This window comes from Dendrobates tinctorius, unplaced genomic scaffold (genome assembly GCF_039654945.1).
Source record: "Dendrobates tinctorius isolate UK_male_01 unplaced genomic scaffold, ASM3965494v1 ptg000231l, whole genome shotgun sequence".
NCBI classification, from domain to species: domain Eukaryota; kingdom Metazoa; phylum Chordata; class Amphibia; order Anura; family Dendrobatidae; genus Dendrobates; species Dendrobates tinctorius.
This window is the reverse complement of record NW_027361898.1, coordinates 9,736,498-9,762,494: the sequence shown is the minus strand read 5'-3', so window position 1 is coordinate 9,762,494 and position 25,997 is coordinate 9,736,498. Positions and strand designations below refer to the sequence as shown.

Here is a 25,997-nt window from a genome sequence, read left to right as displayed (position 1 = left end):
TGAGGTTCTCCTCCACTATTAAGGTGCGTCACCCAGTTATAATCAAGGTTACCTGGTTAGGGGCCCACTCAGAAGTTTCGCCACCCTTGAACCAAAACCCTAGCTACGCCTCTGCACACAATACTATGTACAGAATGTCCTCTCTGCAATTCTAAACCGTGTTAAAGTATTTTACAGGTTGTATATGAGCATGGCAGGGGCAGACAACAATATTTTCATATGCAATTAATCTTAATCTTCAAAAAAAAAATAATATTAGAGAATAAATTACTCAGATATCTCTGTGGCATGAAAAATAATCCATGCAAGAAGAAAGTCGACAGAAGTGTCACAAGAAATGCTTTGCCCCCTGGGAACTTAGTGATTGGGATCAGAGATGCTGCTAGTCTCCTGTAACGCCTAGGGCCACAGGTTAGCAAGGGATATCATGTGCTTCTAAACAATCCTAAGCAGTGATTGGCAGCCAAAAGTCCAGGGACACATGGCCAAGGGGCCAGCAACGGCATCCAATTTAGATCCTCACTGGGTATCCTTGATGACGCTGCTACTGACAGAATTTGGAATAAGAAAAACCATCAGACTAGGGGCCCGTAACTATCAGTAGACAAGCTGTGAAATTACAATTTTCACATTTTTACATTCTTTAAACTGCTTGTTTTTTGCTTAGTTTCCTTTGAACACGTGCACACAAACAGGTAATGTACAAGCAAAATATGTTACTGGCCAATCCCCACTCTGACTAATGTGGAGAGTATAGAGCAGTCCCCGATTTGTCCCAAACCCAATTATGTACACGCTGGGTCCCACACACCACTCACGTCCTTCCATTTAGTAGCACAGGTGGCAATCTATTCATTGTCCCCTACTAATGGAGCTTCTCTGTCCACATCCATGTTAAAATGGATACACCTCAATATCATATACTCTGAAAAATGGATACACCTCTTAACATATACTCTGAAAAACTTTTATAAAAGAAAGCAGATTAGATGCCTGTCATTCACAAAAAGGTGTTGGGACATACATATGCCCACACATGAGGTTGAGAAGATAAATGGCCGTATCGTCACTTAATTTTCACAGCTATTTGGGAAAACAAACATACAAAAGTCATACAATTTTTGTGAAATATCATTGCATATTCTCATTTGAAATGTACTGGCTGTGTCAGGTGTAGGTTGAGGCTCTGAAGGTTTTGCATATAATAAAGTGTCTACTGCTGACTCACCTTGATGGCCTAGTTAAGGATGCCCCCACTCCAGAGTCCCTTCTCTCTCTCATTTCTCCTTCTTCTGTTTCATTGAGAGAATTACCAGTGCTGTCAAAATCACTGGCTGAAGTGCCAACATCAGAAATTGATCTTTCTTCATAAGCAAGGTGACCAACTTGTTCACCTCCAGAGTCTGTTTCCTCTTCTTCAAGCTCTGGACACACAGTTCGTGACCAAAGTTCCACCATCCTCTGTAGACCCTTTACATGATTGAGAACATCATCCAAATGGCCAAAAAGATCACTACTACCTCCATGTTCTAAAATATCTCCACTACCGGTCAGTGAATTGGGTACATTGTCATATATGCTTGAACGACTTCCGATAGAACTGTATGACCCTCTTCTGTGTCTCACTTCTAGTCCATGAGAGTCCATACTGCTACAAACCGAGTGTCCTAAAGATTTGCTTCCCATTTTCCAACTTTCCAAAGGTACATGGCTTGTGGGGCATAAACTTTCAATAGAAAGAGACCTTGGGAAAGTTCCAGGCTTATGATCCATAGGGATACAGACCATTTGTGATAACTCGCGTCTCACACCATCCCTTCCCACAATACTATAGTCTTCCAAATAAACCCCTCTACAGAGACCGTCCATATGTGGTTTTCTAATACTACCAATAGATGAACATTTAGTCCTATAGCCAGGATGAAGGAAATCTTTATCATACGTATGAATGTCCACATCATCGTCATCATTATCACACTGGTTTTGGAAATGTATTTCATCTCTTGAGTGCTTCAGGTCATTGGAAAGCAATGTGGCAAGATCCTTTTTGTCTTTATCCTTCTTTCGCAAAGACTCCATCCTTTTAAGAAAGCCCTTTGTTTTCCTTTTTTTCGATTTTTCCTTCAACCCCCGACAGTGAGAAGCTAAAGACTGATCGCTGAGACTTCTGCATGGCTTACTGTCAGATGGGGAACAAGGCCCAGAAGATAATTCTGCAGGTGGAGTTACTACTATGTCCAGAATACCTCGGCTACTTCCCGCACTGCGCAGAGAGGTGGCCTCCAGTTCTGTGCTCAAGTCCGTTAATATACTATCCCTACTGGATGTGCTTTTTATGGTAGGTGGCCCTTCAAACTTCGGAGATAGCAGTTCAATAGAGTCCAGCCGAGACCAGCGTCCCTGGTCTCTCTGGAATGCCCAGCGATCACTGATCGCGCACTGATCATCATCGGAGTCTTCATTCTATGTAGAAAAATTTTTTAAAAAAATTAAAAAAAAATGTATAATTCTTATTGATTTCTAAATGAATATAGGTCTGACATATCATGCGTGAAGATATCTACATGCAGAGCTACAGACTTACATAAAACTTTTTTGGAAATTTTCAAAAATATCCCTTGCCCTGCATTGACTTCAACTGAAAGCTATTTTTTAAATTTTAAAGATTCATATTGCCAAACTAGCTTACCTGTTTTCGGTGATAATGAACATCCAGCTTCATAGATGCACATGAATTTAGTGTCATTAGTCGCCTGCAAACAAGAAGACATAAACGGGTGTAAGTGAAGGTCAAGGTGCTCCACTCTCTGGCTATAAACACCACAATTCTAGATCAATGATTACTCTGACTACTTTCTGGGGATCACAACCAGTCACCTTATTGTGAGTTTGTGAAGTTGCTTTGGGATAATGGGTTAATTCCTTTCGTACAACCTGTGCTGACATTTAGCTGCTCCGGGGGATTAACAACACTAAAGAAATCCCTTTTTTAACTCTAGGTAGTGCTTAGCAGTCACAGAGCCGCACGGTTTTGCTTTAACAATCCCTGGCATCAGGAAGGGTTAAGCTTGAACCCCGCCTAAAGAGAAAATCCCCTTACCAGGGCGCAAAATGATTTTCATTAAATGCCACCATATCCCATAGCTATACAAGAAAGGAAACAAGTACTTGTCTACCCAAACATTACTGGGTTATATGGACGCATGGATGGATATATACAGATCCATGTTACTACTATGCTTCAGTAATTACACCCTGTATTTGTAGTCAAGGGATGAGATGATGATTAGGAGAACGCTAGAGAATTATGGAAAAATTGAAGAGACTTAAGGGTGGGGTGGAATTAAGGATGACTCACTGAAAGGTGTCTGGGAGTAAACGCTATGTCCAACAGAAGCATAAACTGTGTTTCCACTAATCAAAGCCAAGTAGCCAAAGAACATACACAGACAAGGAAGATCTGTCCTCAGGTGAGTGGCTGTCCATAGAACGGACCATGCTGTTCCCAAGCATGCTGACAAACATAGCAGAAGAGCCTTTTAGTGACTTGTGACTTCCATTGTTGGAACTTACAAGAAAGCAGTCACAGAACCCCCTGGTATCTGAGGACTGAGCCATACCATGTCACAGAAAACCACTCTTTTTTCCCCTTATTCCTGTGAACAGTGGATATATAACGCAAGTTCATATTTATTAAAGGGTAACTTTTTTTTTTTATCTTCTGCAGCCTTGATCCAGGTTTCCAGGCTTGTCACAAACACCTTGGCGCAAGCAATGGTTATGCCATCACCGCACAAGCATGACGGTCTCGTCGTCCCAAGTGGAACCCATTACCCCTGACTTCATGTAAAATACCTGCAGAGGGATTTAAGAGAATCTGGATCCAAAAAGTTGTGATCTCTCTTCACACATGCAATGTCCACTGGAAACTGGGAACCTGATGAAGAAAGTCAAATGGTGATTGCAACAAATGTACTGAAAACCATTATGGAAAGAAAGCAGGGAGTATAGAATCAGAAAAAATCCAAAGCTTATAAAGAAATATATATCCTAGGAGTATTGATTCTCCTTGCCGAGATAAGGAGACTTCGCAATGCTCTTCTGGGAAAAATGCAAATTGTCTCTTCAGAGAGGAAGAGGACTAGAACTCTAGTGTCACCTATTGGAAGTCGACATTGACTGTTAGGATTGCTACTAGGTGGCACTAGAGTTCTAGTCCTCGTCCTCTCTGAAGAGACAATTTGCAAAAACCCTTTACTACACTAGACCTCTATACCAGTGCCCTAGACTGGCCCACAGGAGAATCCTCCAGTGGGTCCCAGTGCAAGAGTAGACCACCACCCTCTTATATGAGCAGTACTTGGCACAATATGCTTGAATCACTATGTACAGACAAAGGCGGTGTCTTATTCATTTACCAATCTAACCAGTTCATTGTTATATACATTTGAGATTGAAGATGATGTCACATTTGCATGTAGCTGAAAAGTGGGGCCCTGGAGTTGGTTACTGGTGGGGTCCTGTCACCCCAGTCCGACACTGGCCACAGAAAATAGTGCTACATAGCTGGAACCCAAGGCAGGCGCAGGTTATAGTGGGCACACTATGGTGCTGGTCTTAGGGCTCTGTGGCTGGCTTTTTATGGATGTGTGTGATATGTGCACTGTACAGGAGCAGCATTTCTATAGGTAGGTGTACAATATGGCAGTATTATAGATTTACACTCAATTTATAAAACTGGGCTTGGATACATGTGCACATCCAAGTCTGTGAGCTACCCCATTCCTGCATCTGTGTAAAACTATTGAATAAGGCAATATTTGATGTGGTTGTGCTTTGCTCCCGGTCATACACTTACATTGGGATGTCCCTTCACAGAGAACAGAATCTACAGCTGACTCACCATTTCCCTCAGGAACGGGAAGGAAGGTTTTGCACCTAGTTATGAGCTTTGGTTGTTAGCAGTTGCTGTCGTCTTTGTTTATTTGGGAGCCGTTTTCGGGAGGGGGGTGATCTGGAAGTCACTTGGGAAGACAATAGTTGGCCTGACACTTCCCCATGATGCCATGCTTCCAGCTATTGTTCAAGAGCTGGGTCCCATACTCTCAGCCCTGTGTGAGTGTCGGAGCTCAGACTGGTTAGAGGCAAGCAGTAAAGGCCGGTGTCCCCGTGCCAAGCAACAAGGTCAGCACCGGAAGAATACGCGCCAACTGTACCCATTGATTGTTAAATATTAATAATCCGTTAATTTCTTATTAGACCCAGTTCTGTAGAATGCTTTAGCTTACATGACATAGGCTATTTTTAAGCTTGGCTCATGGTAGAAAGACAGCTCCATATATGTAGAGATCACGTGTTTCAAGAGACGTATATAATTCATGGCTAACTGTAGAGGGTGCTCTCTTCTTCCCTCACCATCATGAGAGACAGACGCAAGATGACATGACTTAACAGCTGGCGATGTGAGAAGCCGAACTGAGACACAGCAGCCATTTGCTATTCAGGATCTCGGAGAGAAGAAGAATACATGTTGCTTTTGCCATGTGGGATCTCAGAACATGATCTAATGGACAATTTCTCTTTCACCTATTTTTATTCACCTGTTTTTCTGTAATAACCTTTCTTTGATGGAAGTAAGCAAATAAACCACTATATTTTTATCTGGTAACTAGTCCTGAGTATTTTACAGGATATGCATTATTTTACATTGGAGAGCCAGCCAGATCTGAATTTTTGTACTTTTTTTGCGGATTTCCCTCAACTTGCACACGGGGGATTGGACTTTGCTAACGTCAAATCATATGTGTAAGTTATCGGGAATTCCACTACTTACAAGAATCACATGGAACCTAGAAGTAAGAAGTACCAGATAGATTGAGAAGTACTACAAGTGCCAAAAGTACCAGACCTAAGCCAGACGTGTGAAGACAGGAACCCAGCGTTGTCCATCAAAGGAGCTGAGACATTTCAAGGTAAGATAAAATGGATGTCATTAATTGTCTTGCTAAGCAGAGTAAATTGAAATATAAGTCTGTAGACAATTCTAATTCAGAAGTTTTATGGTTAAGTTTATATGCCGAGTGTGAACTCGAGAATCAGAGGTTAGATTCTAAGTTTTTCAATAGAGAAAGAGAGAGATTAAAAAATATTCTACAGATGGTAGATATATTTCATAGATCTGTGTCAGAGAAATCTAAAAATGATTGTGTAGAGGATAGTGATATTCCCGAGATTCACTGTAATGTGGAGAAACAGTTACAAGTGTCTGTAGCAGTCATTGAAGGTGACCTTGCAGACGTGGAACAAGATGGAGACGTAGGAGGAGACTTCAGAACTGACGTAGAGGACGTACAAGGGAAAGACGTACCACTAAAAATAGAAGACTCACAGGCCCAAACCCGAAATAGCGTGAGGAAGAATTTGATAAAAATATGCCAAATAATTCCTGCTTATGACAACAAAATAGATGTTTATAGAAACTCTGAGATCTTTGAAAGTTGTTCTGATAACTTTGATTTATCTAACGAGGAGAAGAATCAGTTGTTCAAAATGTGGATCCCTGTAAATTTTGCTAGGAGATTGTCTTTAAAGTTATCTGGTGAAACACATGAGAATTTAACTGATAAGGACAGATTAAAAATTCTCATTTTTTGTTCATCAAATGAAAATCATCCAGATATTGATATTCTTCAAAAATTAAGGATTGGTCGGAAGGAATGTATTTTTACATTCATGTCCATATATGAACGTTTGTACAAAATGCTGAGTGAGAATGTCAAAACACCGTCCCTCATAAGGAGTTTTGTAAGCAAATTTTGGTTTCTAAATCCTGCATCACGTGTTATTGCGTCACAAAAAGATTCTTTGTTTGAATGTGCGCAATTCCTTGATTTCGCCAGAAAACACGAGAATCGTGAGAGGAAAGTAAATTGTGCTAATTTTGGGAAGACAGGCAGAGTAAAATCTTATCAGAAGCCTGTATTAGCAAAGCCTTCTAAAATGAGATTTCCCCAAAATCAAATCTACGAAGAAAGAAAAAGAAAATCACATGTTTGTTATAAACCATATGGAATGATGCAAAAGAACACCGAAAAGACACAAATTGAATTAAGAAAAATGATGAGTTCTGATTTTCTTTCTGTAACAAAGATGGCCGAATTTAACAGACAGAAACAGGTGGTGAGTGACATCATGGCCTGTAAACTGAATACTCTGCTCCAAGAATCTATTAGCTTTAAAATGGCAAGAACCTTTCAGGATATTTTTTGCAGAGAAATAAGTATGGGTGTAGGAATTGGTTAGAAAAAGTAATATATATATTGTGTAACAGTGTTATACAATTAGTGAGTTATATGTAATTATTTTATAGAGTATAATCCTGTAGTTTTATGGTTTGTGGATATATACATAGTCATACAGTATATATAGAGTGTTTGTAGAAGTAGAAATAGTAGAACTGTATTTTTTAATGAAAATTAAAATCTACATCAGTAATAATATTTAGAATTATATGATATTAACCTTATTTTTTATGTTTCCTTAGAATTTTCATTTCAAAGCAGGACTTAATCGAGAAAAATTCTCTTCCAAGGATTTATGTCTTTATTTACACAGGAAGTTGCAATAATTGCATGATTTTATATATATATCAAACCCTTAAAAGGAAATAACCAATTGCTTTTTAAAATGTTCTGGGTGTGTGTTTTTTTTTACTGCATGGTTTGAATGACAACCTCAACAGGTGAAAATTTCAACCTTGTTCTAATAATAAGTATACCATACCAGTATACTATGTCCCTGTTCCTTAGGAAAAGAATTTTAAAGGGGGAATATTCAAAGAAATATTAAGAGACTAAATTGAAATAGTTTACAATGCATTGATAATTAGGATAATTTGGGTTAAAATACGTGTATTAAACTTAATATGTGACACAGTCTGAGTGACAGTGACTGAGTGTATGAGCAGCTGCTGAGCGAGTAATGTGATACGTTTGTGAGACCTCAGGATCCTGAATGCATGAGAGAAAAAAAAAAAAAACCCCAAAGCTTTTATCTTTAGGAAATTAGAATATTAAGATACATAATGAAATATTATCTACACAACATATATTTCTATATTTCTATAGTAATTATTATTTCTTGATTTAGTTAATTGTGGATAAGTGCAATCGCACAACAAAATAGAAAATAGTTTAGGAAGAAAATCTATTCTTTCCTTATCAGCTTTAGCTCTTTTAAACAGGCACCAGCACAGAGCCTGGTATTCACCAGCTGCATCTGGGAATAGTGGACCTTCCTTCTCTGTCCAAGTGTGTTACATTTAAATTAATTTTTCCAAAGGATAATTTTATGATATTCAAATTAATTTTGATGGTTACACATCTTCAGACAAATAATGGTATAAGCAGGTATAAATTCACATAATTTATACATTAATTATTTTTAATTTTGGTTTTGATAAATGAATTATTTCATGAAACAATATTTTTTGGTATTAAGGGAGAAATATGTTTGTTATCCTGACTACATAATCACATTTGATTAATACTTCTTCTTCACACATTTTAATAGGAAAAAATATTAATAAGGTACAATGGTATAAGTATTGGGTATAATAACAAGTATTATAAAGAGTCATTTCTTTACACTAAGAGGAATTACATGCAAAGTTGCATAATTTGAAGACATAACTACTCTGCATCAACATAAAGGCCTTATTCTTATTCTTATTTTTCATTCTTATTTTTCATTATTTTTAATTCTTTCACCAATATTTAGTAAAGTAATATCTACTGAGAATATTGCTTCATTAAATATAGCAATTATATGGTTCTATTACTAAGGAAAATGTTTCACTTCTGAGTTATATGCAACAATTCTTTTATTCATTCATTCGCTCACTCATATATTCTTATTTTGGTTCATGGCTATACATTCCTACATATTATTAGTATAATAAATATATTCCTTATTAATAAAGATGAAAACACTGGTTACATAAAACACAGTGACACCTATGGGTTGAAAAAGGTAATTACACCTATGATATAAAAATGTTCTATCACATGAAAAAATGGATAATAATGTATTATCACTTATTATTGGTTTATTATTTCAAATATTGAAATCCATATACAGTACAAATTCTGATAATAATTATATGGATATTACTGATTGCTATGGTACGCTGTGATATTATGGGATAGGGAAATTACCAGATTTGGTATAGAATAGGGAATGAAGACTTCAAGCAAGATACTGAAATTATGTTAATAAAGACTTTTCACATTTCTAAACTTCATTGATTTTTATCAGTTGCAAGAAGAAGAATGCCGCGATCCAGAAGTCCCAGAAGGTAACAAAGCTATGATTACTGAGTAATAGACTGTGTTAATTACAAATGCAGTATCCACCACTGACAGTCACAAGTGCAGTATCCACCACTGACAGTCACAAGTGCAGTATCCACCACCGACAGTCACAATTAAAGTGTCTAACCTGACAACCAGAGGACGATGATCCTATGATGCTGAGATGAACGGTGTTATCACGTTCTTATCAAGTTCCAGAGGTTTTCAATCACCTGAAAAGCTTCGATGAAAGCTGGTGAACAATGAAGGTAATTATCAGGAAGCTACAACCCTGACATATGTCCTGTGCATTAGGACAAGGACTGGTTATGGTGCTATGTTTAGCAAGGAAGAGTCATTTTAACCCTTGCTTTGCTGACCAAAGACGTCACACCTGTTCAAAGACCAGTACCGATGGAGGATTCCAGAATATCCAAGGCGAGCCAATGTAAGCCCAGGTTTTTAAAGATAACACTGCACAGATATTAAAGCTGCATAGACTTTGTTTTCGTATTAACATTTGAAATTATGGACTTTGATTTGATACACAACACATCTATATGCTATAAGAAAACTGTATTTTTAAAAGAACCAAGAAGAAGACAGAAGACATCAAAATGAAGACCAGATGACATCAGATGATGATGACTGGACCTGAGATGCTTCAATTTAGACTTAGGGAAGTATAATTATACATATTTTATATGAATATTGTTCACGGCTTACCATAACATGAATTCACATCAATTATGTCATTGAGTACTTATAACGGTAATCTAATATTATTATTATTATTATTATTATTATTATTATTATTGATATTAAATTATTTTGTCAAAGAAGAAGAAAAGAAGAAAGAAGATCTTGTTATATTTGAGGGTTCCAATTAATGTCTGTCTCCCTCAAAAGGGGGAATTGTTAAATATTAATAATCCGTTAATTTCTTATTAGACCCAGTTCTGTAGAATGCTTTAGCTTACATGACATAGGCTATTTTTAAGCTTGGCTCATGGTAGAAAGACAGCTCCATATATGTAGAGATCACGTGTTTCAAGAGACGTATATAATTCATGGCTAACTGTAGAGGGTGCTCTCTTCTTCCCTCACCATCATGAGAGACAGACGCAAGATGACATGACTTAACAGCTGGCGATGTGAGAAGCCGAACTGAGACACAGCAGCCATTTGCTATTCAGGATCTCGGAGAGAAGAAGAATACATGTTGCTTTTGCCATGTGGGATCTCAGAACATGATCTAATGGACAATTTCTCTTTCACCTATTTTTATTCACCTGTTTTTCTGTAATAACCTTTCTTTGATGGAAGTAAGCAAATAAACCACTATATTTTTATCTGGTAACTAGTCCTGAGTATTTTACAGGATATGCATTATTTTACATTGATAAAAAGCCACATGGAAAGGAAAGGAAACCATGCACATAATATGGGGCCCAGAAAATCACTGCCGTGTCAGGACTTTAACCATTTATTCACCAAACTGTTAACAAGTTGAATATATGTGACAGTTGCAGTACCACATATAGTTTGTGCATAGGGTCACTGTTTTTGGAGGAAAAGACATTTTTTTTTTTTCTTAAACGCTTATCCAGGCAAACTTTCCCACCCAACCGGACATTGTGTTAGAGAGATACTAATACCCAGCAAGTATTATGTAGGGTCCCGAACATGCAACCAATACTTGCTGGGTAGGACAGTTGCCATGGCACCCATACTGCCCATCATGTACCAGCGTCCCCCCCAACCCTGACATCAGATCCCGAAGCAGTGCACGCCCCTTGTGATCACAGATAATGGCATAGTGATTATTACCTTCATACAACTGCGCATACTGGGGGAACCCCGCAGCCCGCAACCAGTCACAAGCCTTCTTGGCCTCAATATCTGAAGAAGAAGAAAGCATATGTAAGATTATGTTCACAATATCATGCCCTACATGTCACACTTCAGCCATATACATTTCTGAAACTTTCACATTTAGTGAAAACTGAACAGACTGATATTATAAAGTGGGGCACAGAGGAGTCCTTGAGGTGTCCACTTCTGGTCCATCATCATCGAGACAATGCAGTCATCTGGTAGGTGTGTAATTTCGAAAAGCTTGGCGATAACCATTGTGGATGACAAAGGTCTTCCTCTGCTTTCACCATAAGCAGGCAGGTTTGCTGTTCTGAGCCGTACTTCACATTATAGTACGGACACACTAATTTATTACAGGCGCTCACTACCCCCCACATTGTAACTGACATGGAGAAGGTCTTGTATTATAAGGGGACATGTCAGCGGATTTGCTTATCATTTGTAGGGCCCACGGTGATTCTCCCACTCCAGCACGTTTATATCCCCTCCCTTACTCTCCAACAAATAGTTTCCACTGCTAAATATTTTCCAGTAGGAGATGAGAGAAGACGATCACAACCCGTCCCTCACATTTAGATCATCACTTTCAAGCATGCTGAAGGGTGAAATGTCCACAACACTACTCGGAGAGGTGCACATTGCCCTTTTCTGACTTCTTTCAGCTATATTAGAATGTAAACGTAACCATTGCAGCAAGAAAATAACTGTGGATGACACATATGAAAGAGGATCGCCTGGAGCTGGAGGCCTGGGGCTGGAAAGCCACCAGACTCTGCTGTTGAGTCACTTGTAGGAATGTTGTCAGGAGGCTATCATTACACTGGGGCATTTCCTATGTCAAATATGCATGAATGTTCCTCTGTAGCCCAATAGCCTATAAATCAGAGCACACAAGTCAGGTCAGACACTGGTGAACATGACTTCATCTATGAAGTAAGGCTAGACCCAACATGCCTCTAAGGGCCCATGTCCTACAAGAGTCTGGCTCAGACTGTAAGCCTCCAGAGTGCGAGAGCAAAGCTGGAGAGGCCAGTAATGTCAGTGAAGCATGTTCCTGCAGTCAGGCATATGTCATCGGAGGCCAGGCACTGGGAAAGCATGTTCACTGTAACATGGATACCGAACAACATCTGCAGCAACACCTATTGGGAAGCGCACTTAACCCGTACACTGCCGGCAGGATGCCATTTACATTACAATGCAACAAGCAAGTTATACAAAGCAATTCTCTCAGGAACTTCATGGACCAGAGTAAAGTCTGGACACCCACCTGGAAACGGTCACTGGCAAATATTCTATTAAATCATTTACACACATATTTATGATAATTAGTGATGAGTGAGTATGCCCGAGTGTCTTGGGTGTGCTTGAGAAATATGTTCGGGTCCTCGCACCTGTTCGACAGCCGCAACCCATGCAGGGTCTGCCTAACAGCCGTGAGGCATGCAGCCGCAGGGACTCCAGCATATTTTTCTTGCATGCCGAAGACACCCGGCTAGCACCCGAGCATGCTCAGATAACACCTTATCCCAGCACGTTCACTCATCAATAATAAATCGATCCACCATAACATGAATAAGCCCCTCATATTAGGAGATCTTACTAACCCTGTAAGTACAGTAGTGAGATATAAGCCCATGTATTGGACTTGTGCTACTCTGATCCCATCGTCTAACCATCACATTTTCTCACTTATTTTCTGATACTTGCCCATTTTTAACTCTTTCATTACATGTAAAGCCTGAAATGGTATCCCAAGCAAACAAAAAAAAGTAAACCATTATTTTAATTTTCATAAATCAATATAGGAGATGACAACTGGTGCTTTTAAAATTCTGTGGAAAGGGGAGGAGGAGCTGTAGGCAGACACAGACATCCTGTTGCAAGTTCTCCTGAAATGATAGTTAAGTTCTCCATAGAACTTTATGAGCACCAACTGTCATATCCTCTCTTAGTAAGTAATCTGTCTTCACTGAATACAAATTTTTACCCGGGAATTGAGAATTTTGAGAATGAATGCTCAGTCCTGGAGAAGAAAGAAGACGATTTCTCTAATAAGATTACAAAAACGTTCCCATTTTCCCTAATGATTTAAAAAAAAACAAAAAAAGTTACTCTATATTAGCGGCTATAAAAATGTGTTTAATATTTCTGAACAAAAATGCATGACCTCTAATGCAATACCAAAGATCAAGCACAAAAAAAAACATGTAAGAAGTCAGCAATCTAAGCTGTGCCAAGCTGTATATTAAAAACATGTGCAATTTCTTGTAACAACCCCTCTCCCCCCATATGGCTTTTTTAATTAGTTTTTCCCCCTTAGATGTCTAGACATACACCTTGTACCCTGCCTCCTACAAAGCCAGTACTGCATGATGGTCTCCGCACAGTGCAGCGACAGCGATCGAGGCGCTCATTGAGGTTCTGGTTAGAAGCTTTTATATATATATGCAGGAGGAGTAAAGGGTTTATGAAAACCAGAGCCTTGTACTAGTGGGAAAAAAAACAGCAGGAAAAATAAAAAAAAAAAAAAAAAAAGTGTGAAAAGCATGCTATACCTTCACTTATCTGTAACGTACAGTTCATCACAGCCTGCTTAATATATATGCAGAATGGAGAGATGGAAGCCACATTAGAAAGAAACAAATGTTTCCAAGCCTTGGCCAAGCTGGAAGCCATGGCCACTTCTCATTGTGCCGCTCCTAACTGAATAGCAGGGCTCTAATGTCAGAGCAGAGGAGACAGAGCTTTATTGTAATAAAGGCTATAATATATTGTGGGGCAGGTTCTACCGTATTTAATGAAGCTTTTGTTCTTTCTTTGCATGTATGATGCTCAAAAAACATCAATATTCTTGTCATTTATTTCATTCCACCTCACATACATCTATATACTTCCCTATGTATTAAGAAGTTGGGTCATGATATCTCGAGTCTGATAAACAGTCCAGTACACACGCTAATAGTCACACATCCCAACTTTAAAAAACAGGGACGAGAGATGCATTGCTCCCGGTGAAGCCCATTAATGCTTTCCCCACAGTGTGGTACCATCTTTATGGCCCCGCACACAGTATGATGCCCTCAGTCTTTCGATACACAATGTGAGGTCTCCAAAGTACATTCACACCTCACACACACAGAGTATGATGTCCCCACAGTATATTCCACCAAACAGTAAGATGCCCCAAGAGTATATTCCACCCACACATAGTATGGTGCCCCCCACAGTATATTTCTCTACAAACACAGTATGATGCCCCCACAATGGCGTCTGCTCTGCTCCACCATCATATTCACCTCTCTGCGTCAGTAGGACACAAATACAGCTACAGTTGGGAAATATCCTCACTTGCAGTGACAGTAGGACAGCTAACCAAATTCTGGACTGTCCCAGTAGACCTGGAATGATTAGAGGTAAGGCTAATATGTAGACAAGAATTCAGTCTCTGATTTCCCGGGAATTACAGAATGACATCATTACCCATCAAATCCCGCCCAGCAGCTCTCCAACTCGTCATCTCCCAACCCAGTTCCACCCTACATGTCGCTCTGCTTTACATGCCGTGCAGCTAATACTTCTATATATACATCACATAGGAGACACTGAGATTGGTGTATATACATAACAGGATGCACCAAGACGGCTATATACACACACTATACAGGACACGCTGAGATTGCTATATATAGTTCACATAGGATACATTGAGTGCTGTATACACATCACATAGGGTACACTGAGACTGCTGTATATACATCACATAGGAGACACAGACTGCTGTTTAAATCACATTGGATATACCAACACTGCAGCACATACATCACAAAGGATTCATGGAGACTCAAATAAAAAAGTTGAATCAACACAACCTCAAGAACAAAAAATAAACACTTTTCAATCCAGGACAACCTTATGTAACTGTGGTATGGTACTATACAAAGCTTATGTTTGCATGAATAGGGTGTATCTTCAGACTGGAGACTTCAAAGGAAATGATAGTTTGAAGGAAATGACTTAATGGGGAAAAACAAGAGAGTGTAAAAGATGGTCGCTGGCCGATTTACAGTGAAGACAACTGGACAGATTCACTAATCAATATTTACACAGAGCAAACAGACAATCTGAAAATGTGCCATATTGATCATAGTGGCCTATGCTAAATGATAAATTCGGTGAATCTCCAGACTAACTTGTCTAGGCTTACATTGACTATTGGCTGACTTACATTTTGACAGACATGTTGTTAATGGGATGTCATCACTTAAAGCTGGATAACACCTTTAAATCAAATTGGATGTTGGTAGAAGTGTTTACTTTTTCCTAAAAGTTAGCCAGTGCATATATACCATCTCTCAGAAATATGGCCTCTACCAGAAGATGTTATTAGCATGGCTGCCCTGCATCTCCATATTGGTCCTACAAAGAGCACAGGATAAATGGTGCTTATTGGGAGGAATAGTAGTGTGCATCACTTGTAATTCTGTACCGAGATCAGCTGATGTTGGAAGGTGGCATCTACTGTTATGGCATACTTGCCAAGGATTAAATGGTAATTAAACTTTTTCCTTTTTAATAATTTTGTCCAGCATGAAAAGTTATAAAACTTTGTAAATCACTTTATTAAAAGGATTTCTCATAATTCCTGTAAAATAAATTGCATGTCGGTGTCCTCCAAACCCTTGCTGTTCCCCAGTCTATTCCCCTGCCTTTAGCTACATTTCTATCAGAGTACTCATTTGGAGTACAGATGATGACAATAAAGGGTCAGCTCAGCATCTGTGGTTCACTTAGGCCAGGTTCAGACTGTGGAAAAAAGTCCAGCAAATTGTGGACGTGACTGGCTCCCTGTGCTGGAGATGCCTGCTATTTATATGCACTAGTGTAGTTCATAAATCGAACTAAAGTAGTGGACACTGATTTTTCCACGCAGATCATTGATCTGAGTGGAAAATTAGCCATGTGCACTGGCACGTTGGGTACGATGGGTATGTGTGCAGCCTATGGCAACTTTGGGGATGGATCAAGCATACGAGAAACTCGGACGAGTGTCGCATCTTAATACCTGAAACTGCCGCCGGCACTCGGGAGCGGAGCCTGCGGCTGCACAGAAATACATGCAGCTGCACGTTCCACTCCCGAGTGACGGCGGCAGTGCCGGGTATTAAGATGTGAGACTCGTCCGAGTTTCTTGAATGTGTGATCCCGGCCTAATAAGCACAACAATCAGAAGAGAAGGCGGATGCTCACCCATCACTGCCATCATCTGTACTCCAAAAGAGTATGTTCGGATATCAAGACAAGTAATTAAAGAGGATATCCAGGACTTTAGAAAAAAAAGGCATGTGGTTGCTAACAGAGGCAATTACCCATCTGTTGTACCCTATGCGGGTCATTGACTGCTCCTGCTTTTCCTGTTAACAGGGCAGGACTACAGACGTCATGTAGATTAACAGCAAGATTCCCTCAATTAAGCAGTGAAAGATGGAAAATCCACTAACTAAAATGAAACTGCAAAGGTAAGATCTTTCCATTCTGGACAAAATTGTAGAAAAATAAAATAATGAAAGTTTAGTTGCTCTTTAAAAAATTTGAATGAGGTTAGAAAAAAAATATATATATATTTTCTGTTTTTTTTGTCTTCATTTTTCCTTAGGAACAGCTCCACTTAACCACTGGCTATGCTTATTGCACTCACATTCGTCACGTCCAGTGTGAAGTCTTACAATGACTCTTTCCAACATTGAGTTAAATGGACCCTGAAAAATAGAAGGGTCTGGTGACGCACCAATTCTAAACTTCACAACATTTGTGCTCACCTCTATTTGTAATGCCAAAGTCAGGACTAAAAGTCATCAAAAAAGAACAAAGTCCAGAAAGAGCACAATGTCGTTATACCCGAGCCACACCAAAAGTCCAAGGTATATCACTGGCCAAGAAAGGCTCAAGAAGGCAAGATGGATGTTGTTCATTATACTCATTACTAAATATATGACAAAAATATTTAAGTATCAAAACTAAGTGAATCCAGACATTCTGTATAAGATCAGCTGTCAGTCATTGGTCTAAACAGCGATGTGTTAACAGCACAGGAATGGTGACTTGTTATCCTTGCCACATGTAATCTACAGCCTTATCGAACTCAACAGCGAAAGCCTCTGCAGCTCTATCCCCAATACAAAGTAAGGTTCATTAATAAAGGGAATCGGTCAGCAGGTTTTTGCTACCTCATCTGAAAGCAGCATAATGTAGGAGAAGAGATACTGAATCCAGGGATGTCTCACTTAGTTTACTGGACACAGCAGTTGAGACAAAGAGTTCTTAGAGGTATCATACAGCAGAGCTCAGAAATCTAACCCCTCACGGACCATCTCTTTCTATATACATAGTCTATAGACAGTGAGCTTCTTATCACAGGAAAGGGCGGAGTTCAGCAGTCAGTGATAATGTCCTAGTGATAAAAGCTTCCTTCTAAGGAAAAAAACGCAGCCCGATAAGTGACACATTGCTGAAGTCTGCGTTTTAACCCCTATCGCATGCTGTCCTCAGATTATATAGCAAAACCTGGTAACAGATTCTCTTTAAACTAAGAGGTGTGGATAAAATGACAAACTGCCTCATATACTGTATTACAAGTCATCAGTAAATATTGCTTGACCACTGTGGTTCTCCAATATTTCTGGAGCACAAAAACACAGATGCACGGCAGAGGTGGGGATCCAGATTTGCCATTTATAACTGAGCAAGCAAAAAAGCACAAGAAATTTAGCCCTGGTGTAAAATATAATGTGGAAAGGAGTACAACCGGTCCAGAGGAACCCATTAATGGAGGACATGGAACTACAATATAATTATGGTGACCTGGTTTTCATTATGTAGCGGAAGAAAACTCACATCATGCAGAATTTTTTTGCTGTTCTAAACAAATGGTCATGTAACGAAACCCACACAAATTCCATAGTAATCTGTGTCCTTCTGCCTTCGTTTGCATCAGTTCTGCAAAGGAAATGTGTGAATATGAGTTCTGTTTGACTGTTCCTAAAAATGGAAAAGACAAACTAAATGTCCAAACTCCGGTGTGAGTGTAGCCTACGCAAACTATATCAGGATTGTGCCCGCTCCATTCCCTAAAGACGACTTGCGTGGTTCTTCTACGGAAACCGTGTAAACACGGCCTGAATGGACACCAGGCAATGTGAAAAAGTAGCCAGGGATCTACAGAGGCTAAATATAAAGACAAAGAAATATTATATATCCAGTGATGATGGAAATACAGTTTTAGGCCTGAGGAGTTCACATGTCAGCTATTATTATTATTATATGAAGGACTGTGGCGTATCCAGAAAGGAACATATACGCAACCTTTATGCCCCTCGGCCAAGGCCAAGCTCACTTTGAACGTGTTCTCCAGTGACCATTGCATCGAGTCAAAGCTTCAGAGGGTCAATGACATGTAATAGTAATGAGAGGAGAGAAACCCCATGAGGGCGTATCAGAATAGGAGGAAAGGGAAGCTTCCTCTCAGCCTACATTGTGCCAGACAGAGCTACATTCCTACCCGTGCTGCCCAATGACATAAAGGAGAGGGTTAATAAACAGCATGCGAACGGTGCAAACTAAAAAAGGTGTTGTACCAAGATGACAGGATACACCATAACTTGCCGACCACTGAGAAACCCACTGACCTCCAGAAAGTTCCCCGTGGCGAAGCGCGTGCTCTGCCGATCCATTCTTAGGCTCGGTTCACAATAGAAGTTTCATTCCATTATTGGGGCAGAGAAAAGGAATCAGGCAGGTAATGGTCACGTCTCAGGTGTAAAGCAGCACCCAACAGTCCTCAGGAGTCCTTTAGGGACTCTTTAGTGTAACCCTTTCATCTAGTGAAAATAATGGAGACTATTGAAGGATCTCAAAAAATTCTCAATAATTATTTACACCACAAAAATGAAAAGTTATAGCAAAAATATGCTCCTCTCCACGGCAGGAGTAAATTCTCTGAAAGATGCCCCAAATTTATGAGGCATATCCAAATTAATGAATTTAGTGCATCACACGCCTCTGGATTTTGGATCAAGACTGACATGTAAAAAGGTAGCCTTGATGAATTCCTCTCCAGAAAACTTTGGGGTTCGTAAGCTTAAAAGATGCCTCTAACTATAGGTCTTGCTCTTGTGATCGATGGGGCGGTCTAGTTCTTACAACTCCCAGCACTCAGGTTATCACCTCTCCGTGGATAGGCAATAACTTGCATTCCTAAGAGAGAATAAAGTTAGTTTATATACAATACGTGCTTCAAGGTTTGCATGTAAGGTAGACCCAAGTCTCAGTACAAAGTGAAACGCATGTCTCTAAGCACGTGTATTAAGAAATGCTTTATGAGCAATCGTCATCATGTTTCCAATAGAGTGCATCATATCGCTAAGAACTGAACCTCCAATATAGAATATAAACACCACAAAAATGGCGGTCAACACCATTAACCCACAAAAGTTATAGATTCTGAGGAATAAAAAGATTTTCTTATGTAATATTTCCCATAGATTCCCACATAAACAGGCAAAGACGTCAGCTAAGAGGGGAGCGCTGGGAAGCGCACACTAGAAGTATTAATGGTCCATTGTGGGGTGGTGCATTCCAATTCCAAAGAGAACCTAAAAATATGAACCATACAATGCCCTCTTTCTCCATGTGGAAAGGGCACACCATGAACCCACCAGCTCAACAGTACATGCTACTGTAGCTTACAGGACAATTATTCAGAGAACAACAATCCGTATTTTTAGGATAGAAAGTCCCTTTATACACGTACCCTATAATTATCCTTGAAAAGAGAAACGGTTTTCATTTGTGACTCCCAATAACAAGAACTGCAACAAATTGGGATAAAAAGGAAGAATTTCAGCTTCTCAACATCCTTTATCTATAAAAAAAATATACCGTAAGTTAATTATTAAGCTTGAAAAGATCCAGTGTAGTAGTAGATATCTAGTCCAGAGCTGCATTAATACGGTAATTCTACAGGCTTCAGGGCTGAAAGCTGAAAGAATTATTTACTGCCACAAGGTAGCGGTAGGTCAATGACTTTTTCAATACAAACAAACCAAAATTATCGTAGTTTGTGGAGGGATGGCTCAAGGGAAAATATGTTTTGGGTCCATCTGGGCGTAAATTACTCTTGTGGCGATCTGGAAAAAAAGGGTACATCCGCAGTGAGTTTTTATTTTGGAAAAATCTGTGTATTGGAATGGCAGAAGAATTCGCAGTAAAAATCCAAAGCTACCCTCCTCGTTTCTGCCACAGAACTGCAGTCTGAACAGCCGAGGAAGACTAAAGACTACAACATTCAAAAATGTCTGGATGCAATCTGCTTTAATAAGTGACATTATTTACTGAAGCTGCCATACGTAAAAGACGACCTGTCACCTAGTCAAAAATGGCCAGTTTTTACTCTTGTTTTATTCCCGCGGACAGGATTTTTTAGGGGACCTTTCACCAAATTTTCCATGCTGAACTGGACACATGAATTTCACCTCTTTGTTGTGGAGGTACTAGCAATCAAAGTATTTGGCACCTTATGGGTTAACTTTATTTAATCCAAGTGCGTGTTATCAGATAGTTTTCACTGGGGGATGTGTCCTTATTCTTCCTGTATGAGTTGCTAACATCCACTTGTACTTAACAAAAGTTAACTTAGTAGGTGCCAAATACTTTGATTGCTCCGTAACTTAGAAACAAAACTTGAAAGAAAAAAAAATATTTTGTTCCACTCTGCGGCCACTATTACATGCTGTGCCCAGTGAGACATGAAAAAATTGGTGAAAAGTTCTTTAAATCCACCAGTGCCATATGGCTCTATAGATATGAGCCTAATTGGGGCTAATATTTATATTCTTAACCAAGGGGCGCTGCTTATGGGATTCTCTGTAGGCTGGTGGGTGGCTATCTTTTGGATGCTTTTCATTATTACCCTATGAGCAATGCCCCCTTAGAAAGGACCATAAAAATTAGTCCTAAATAAAAAAGGCTGCATCTATGGAACAATATGGTGGATTAAAAAAAAACAAAAGGAATACTTAGGGGCAAATGGAATAGATTAAGAGTAAAAACAAGCCACTTTTGACCCAGTGACAGGACCTCTAACTATGTAGACCAAGAAATCTTTTTGATGGCGATACTCACCGCAGATAGTTCATTTAGGGAGCCATCAACACTTGTCTATATTATTCCTATGGCTTTTCAACGCTCACATGGAGTATTTATGTGCATAGGAGCCTACTGTTGAAGTTAGCTTAGTTTGATTGCTTAATGTTAGTCGTAGTCAAGTGTGATAATATACATTGACATCAATGGCTTGCAGCCAACTGTCGGCAGCTTTCTTGGCATGTCATGGGTTATTAATGCCACTAATGGAAATGTAAAGCCATATACATTAAAGTCAGTTTCATTGGAGCACACTTAGTACATAGAAAATCATTAGATCTTTGCAGATTTTCTTTTCCGAGTTCAGTTAAAGTGGCAACTACTACAGGAATAGATTCAACGAGGCTTGTCTCTGTATAGTGAGAGTATAGGAACGACGGGATTAACACACGGGGATTGATTGACAGGTGAACAGGGTAGATCTCATTCTTGGACAAAGACTGCCAGGTGAAGCCTTGAACACTAATGATAGAGCTTAAAATTGTACCACAAGAAATGTAAGAAGGCTCTGGCCCCAAGGCCAAATCAGCCGAGTGTAGGTTCTTCAATTAAAGCAGCAGAGGCAACCAGGCTAAATTGTAGAACCCAAACTCAGACAATTTGTCCAGGTCTTTGGGGCCAAAACCGACACTTTTTTTTGTAGTACAATTACATGTAAGGAGGTGCTGCAGTTATAGAGGAAGTAGGAGAAAAAACAGCTCATCAAGGCATAGGTGCACGGATTCTGTGCAGCAACAGGTGATTTGCAGAAAAAAGAAAAAAAAAGAAGGAGAAAATCTAGCACACTATAGTGGAAAGATAAATATATTGTGGTGTAGTAACCACTGTGTCCGCTAGGGGGCGCTGTGTGGATGTCCCAGGAGAAAGGATGAATGGCAGAATACTGAATGGCCATTATGTATCTCAAAGTGGGTGGCTTTGAGATGGAGACATGTGTTGATCAGCAGTGATACTGCTGAGGTGCTGCTTTAATGTGACAGGGAGAAGCCTCCAGGTAACTAGGGAGATGGGCGGGCCAGTTACCTACAAACCCACCCAGGGGGTGTGCTTAAAGAACACTGTTGTAAAGAGTGTGTAAATGCTTGAAGGACCTGTGATGAGGTCAGTCATGTGACCCGGTGGGCGTGGCTATGAACCATATAATGTGGCCTGGGTAGGTCACATGGGGTGAATGCTGGGACCCGATTGGTCCAGTGTGGAAGGTCCCGCTGAGATGGAGCTTCCTGGCTAACAGCCTGTGAAGTGGCTGTGGTGAATGGCTGCACGTGTCTGAGAGTTCCCAGGGGAGGGAATGAATGTCTGCAGTAAGCTGAAGCAGCCATGAGGAAACCCGGACGTGGGTGAGATAAGTGAGGCTAAGAGAGCCTGTATGCTGGACATTGTACATCCTGTGTGAACACAGGGTTTACAGAGCTGAACTCTGCCATGGACGCTCTGCTGTTTATATGAAGTTTTGTTGCTGCTGTGGGTTTATGATGTTGAATAAACCGCATGGACTATGCTTGCTTTATGGAAAATCTGTGCCGGATCTGATTTTGTGGCTGCTGAGCGAGTATCCCCTACCCGAATAACAGCGCTACCTCACAACTGGTGGAGAATGCTATGGGCAATGTTGTAGCCTTGTTGCTAGGAGCTACAGAAGAGGACTGCAAAATTTGGTTGCTAAGGGCAACGGTTTCCAAAAACGCATGTTGCAGTGCTGGCAACGCTAAGCCAGGAGGGCTGACGGTTGGGGAAGCCACTGCCCGGCTGTGGTTCTGGAACCGTGGGGCGGCCTAGTGAGTAAGGCACTATCCGGATCGGTGAGCCCAGTGCGGCCGTTTCCCCAGGAGAAAGAGACTTATATAATACCTCTGCGGTAGAGGGGTCCGAGAACCTGCGCAGCCAGCAGGTGACGGTCGTGAAAACCGTGTTGTACTGACCGGGGTCAGTGAGAAAGAGACTGGTGATTGCTATAGGGTGCCTCTGTGGAGAAGAGGTATCCGAGGACCTGTGTGGCCGACACAGGTAACGGACAGGTGTTCATGTTGTACTGACCTGGGTCAGTGGAAAGACTGTGTACCTGGAGGGTTCAGTGAGCAAGGTCCTGGAGGGTCAGTGTTGAAAGGTTCTGGGAGAAGAATCGGATCCCTGGAGCACGTGGTATGACCTTGGACCTGGTGAGGCGTCAGTGTTGGGCAGTCTCAGGTGGAGACGGATGTCCTGAAGAGCACCCGCTAAGCCCCTGGACCTGGTGAGGCCGGTGTGTTGGGAAACCCTGGGAGAAGGGTCGGCTCCCTGAATAGCACCCGGTGCGCCCTGTGTGTTGGACGGTCTCAGGCGGAGACGGAACGTCCTGAATAGCACACAGACAGGACATGTGAGTTTTTTGTGTGGTGTTCTTTTCTCAACTCAGCCTGCGGAGGCTCAGTGGGAAGGTGACAAGCGGCTTCCTGTAACTTGGCGGGGTTACGAAGAGGACAAGCGGCTTTCTGTAACTCGGCGGGGTTACGAAGGGGACACCAGCCGCTGTGCGTGAACAGCAGCCGGTGGTGTCGGTGACAGCAGGAGCTGTGGTGGTGCCAACAAAGACTTGTGTGGTATCATAAGAGAGACAAACTGTGTTGTGTGAACTGTGGTCTGAGAAGACCGGTATAACGGACATGGGGAAATCCCAAAAGGGGGCGGTGGCCCAAATCAGGGTGGTAGCCCAAAAGGGGGTGGAGTCCCAGAAGGGGGCAGTGATCCAAATTGGGGTGGTAACCCAAAAAGTGGCGTCCCAGAGGGGGGCGGTGACCCAAATCGGCGTGGTAACCCAAAAAGGGGTGGAGTCATGGGAGGGGGCGGCGACCCAAATTGGGGCGGTTCAGGAAATGGCAGCACTGGTTGCCTCAGTGGGTATGTCTGGGGAACCGCAGTGTGTCTATGAGTTTTGAGGAGTGCGGCATGTATTTTCTGGATAATGATGAGCCACAGGTGTGTACCGTGATGCTGCACTGGGAAGGAGTCCCTGGTAGGCTGAACAACCACGGGAAGGGCAATACCCCGAAACAGCTGTCTGTGGATGGATACCATGTTTTGGCATAGGTGGTTTCCTTCATTGGAGACTGCCCTTCCCGTGGTTGTTCCTTCCCGGTGAAAGACCTGGCTAGTCATTGCTTGCGTTGAGAAACATGTGATGGTGTCTCCGCAGCTTATATATTTGCATGTTTTACATATTTCCCATAAGGGATGGGAGCAGTGCTCTAGAATCACTGCGTTGAGAAACACGTGATGGTGTCTCCGCAGTGTCGGATGTTGATCTCCATGAGGTCAATCATCCTCATTTTTTCATAGTCTGCTACTAGGCATTGCTCCTACTAGCCAGTTTCCTACTCCACACTGATGAGGGGCAATACCCCGAAACAGCTGTTTGTGGATGGATACCATGTTTTGGCATAGGTGGTTTCCTTCATCGGAGACTGCCCTTCCCGTGGTTGTTCCTTCCCGGTGAAAGACCTGGCTAGTCATTGCTTGCGTTGAGAAACATGTGATGGTGTATCTGCGGCTTATATATTTGGATCTGATTTTGTGGCTGCTGAGCGAGTATCCCCTACCTGAATAACAGCGCTACCTCACAATATGTATAAGTAAAACATCTTTATTAGAAGAAAAAAATTCAGCACATAGAGAACAAAACTGTCGCGTGTCGAACACATAAGTGTCGTTAGTCAGAACTGCCGTTACAGGTACAAAAGTAACGTGGTCAGAACCTAATCAGCAAGATCACACAGTTGTGGCCAAAGTTTTGAGACTGACACATATTTTGGGATTCACATAGTTTGCAGCTTCAGTGGTTTTAGATCTTTTCTGAAGTACAATTATCAGCATGTCATAAGGTTTTCAACGTATACTGAGAAATGCATTGTTTATGGATTTTTACAGTGTTGACCCTGGGACAAATCCTAAATGAGGAAACACAGCCTTCCCTGATCAATGATTGGAGTTTATGGTGAGCGCTACCATGAGTCCTGTGTTAAGCCAACAGTAAAGCATCCCGAGACCACTCAGGTGTGGGGGCTTTTCATAAGTCTTCACTGCCATGAATAAGAATACTGTAGATATAAACATCCTCCAAGTACAACTGCTTCCAACGATCCAGGATCAATTGGGTGAAGAACAAAGCTTTTTCCAACATGATGGAGCAGCATGTCACACGGCAAAATTGGTAACTAAGTGACTAGGTAAAAAAATAAATAAATTTTGGATTTTGTCCAGAAAACGCCGCAAATTCCAATCCCACTGGTCAGACATAAAAAGAAAGTGAACAAACAAAACTGGAATTGTGATAAACTTCAAGTACTGATTAAACAAGAATGGGTTATGCCCAGAATTAGATATCCAACATGCCGGGGCGAATAGAAGTCTAGAAAAGTAAGGATCAACACTGTAAATATTGAGGTTTTGCATAATCTGGATGCATTTGTCAATACAAGTTTTAAAATGCAGATAATTGTACTTCAGAAACTATGGAAACACCTGACTGAAAGATGTAAAAATGCTGAAGCAACAAACATGGTCAGTCCAAATGCTTTGGCCATCACTTCATGG

General features: G+C 40.9%; 1 protein-coding gene across 2 annotated transcripts in view; it reads right to left on the bottom strand.

Moving 5' to 3' along the window:
- STARD8 (StAR related lipid transfer domain containing 8) overlaps window positions 1-25,997 on the bottom strand; it is a 227,086-nt gene that overhangs the window by 20,237 nt on the left and 180,852 nt on the right. For both annotated transcript variants that reach the window (XM_073556103.1, XM_073556104.1), the window contains exons 2-5: window positions 11,181-11,252; window positions 3,856-3,937; window positions 2,690-2,753; window positions 1,229-2,463 (exon numbers count right to left, since the gene is read on the bottom strand). In XM_073556103.1, coding sequence (XP_073412204.1) covers window positions 1,229-2,463; window positions 2,690-2,746 — 1,292 coding nt within the window. In that variant the 5' untranslated portion in view covers window positions 2,747-2,753; window positions 3,856-3,937; window positions 11,181-11,252. The remainder of the gene's footprint in view (window positions 1-1,228; window positions 2,464-2,689; window positions 2,754-3,855; window positions 3,938-11,180; window positions 11,253-25,997) is intronic.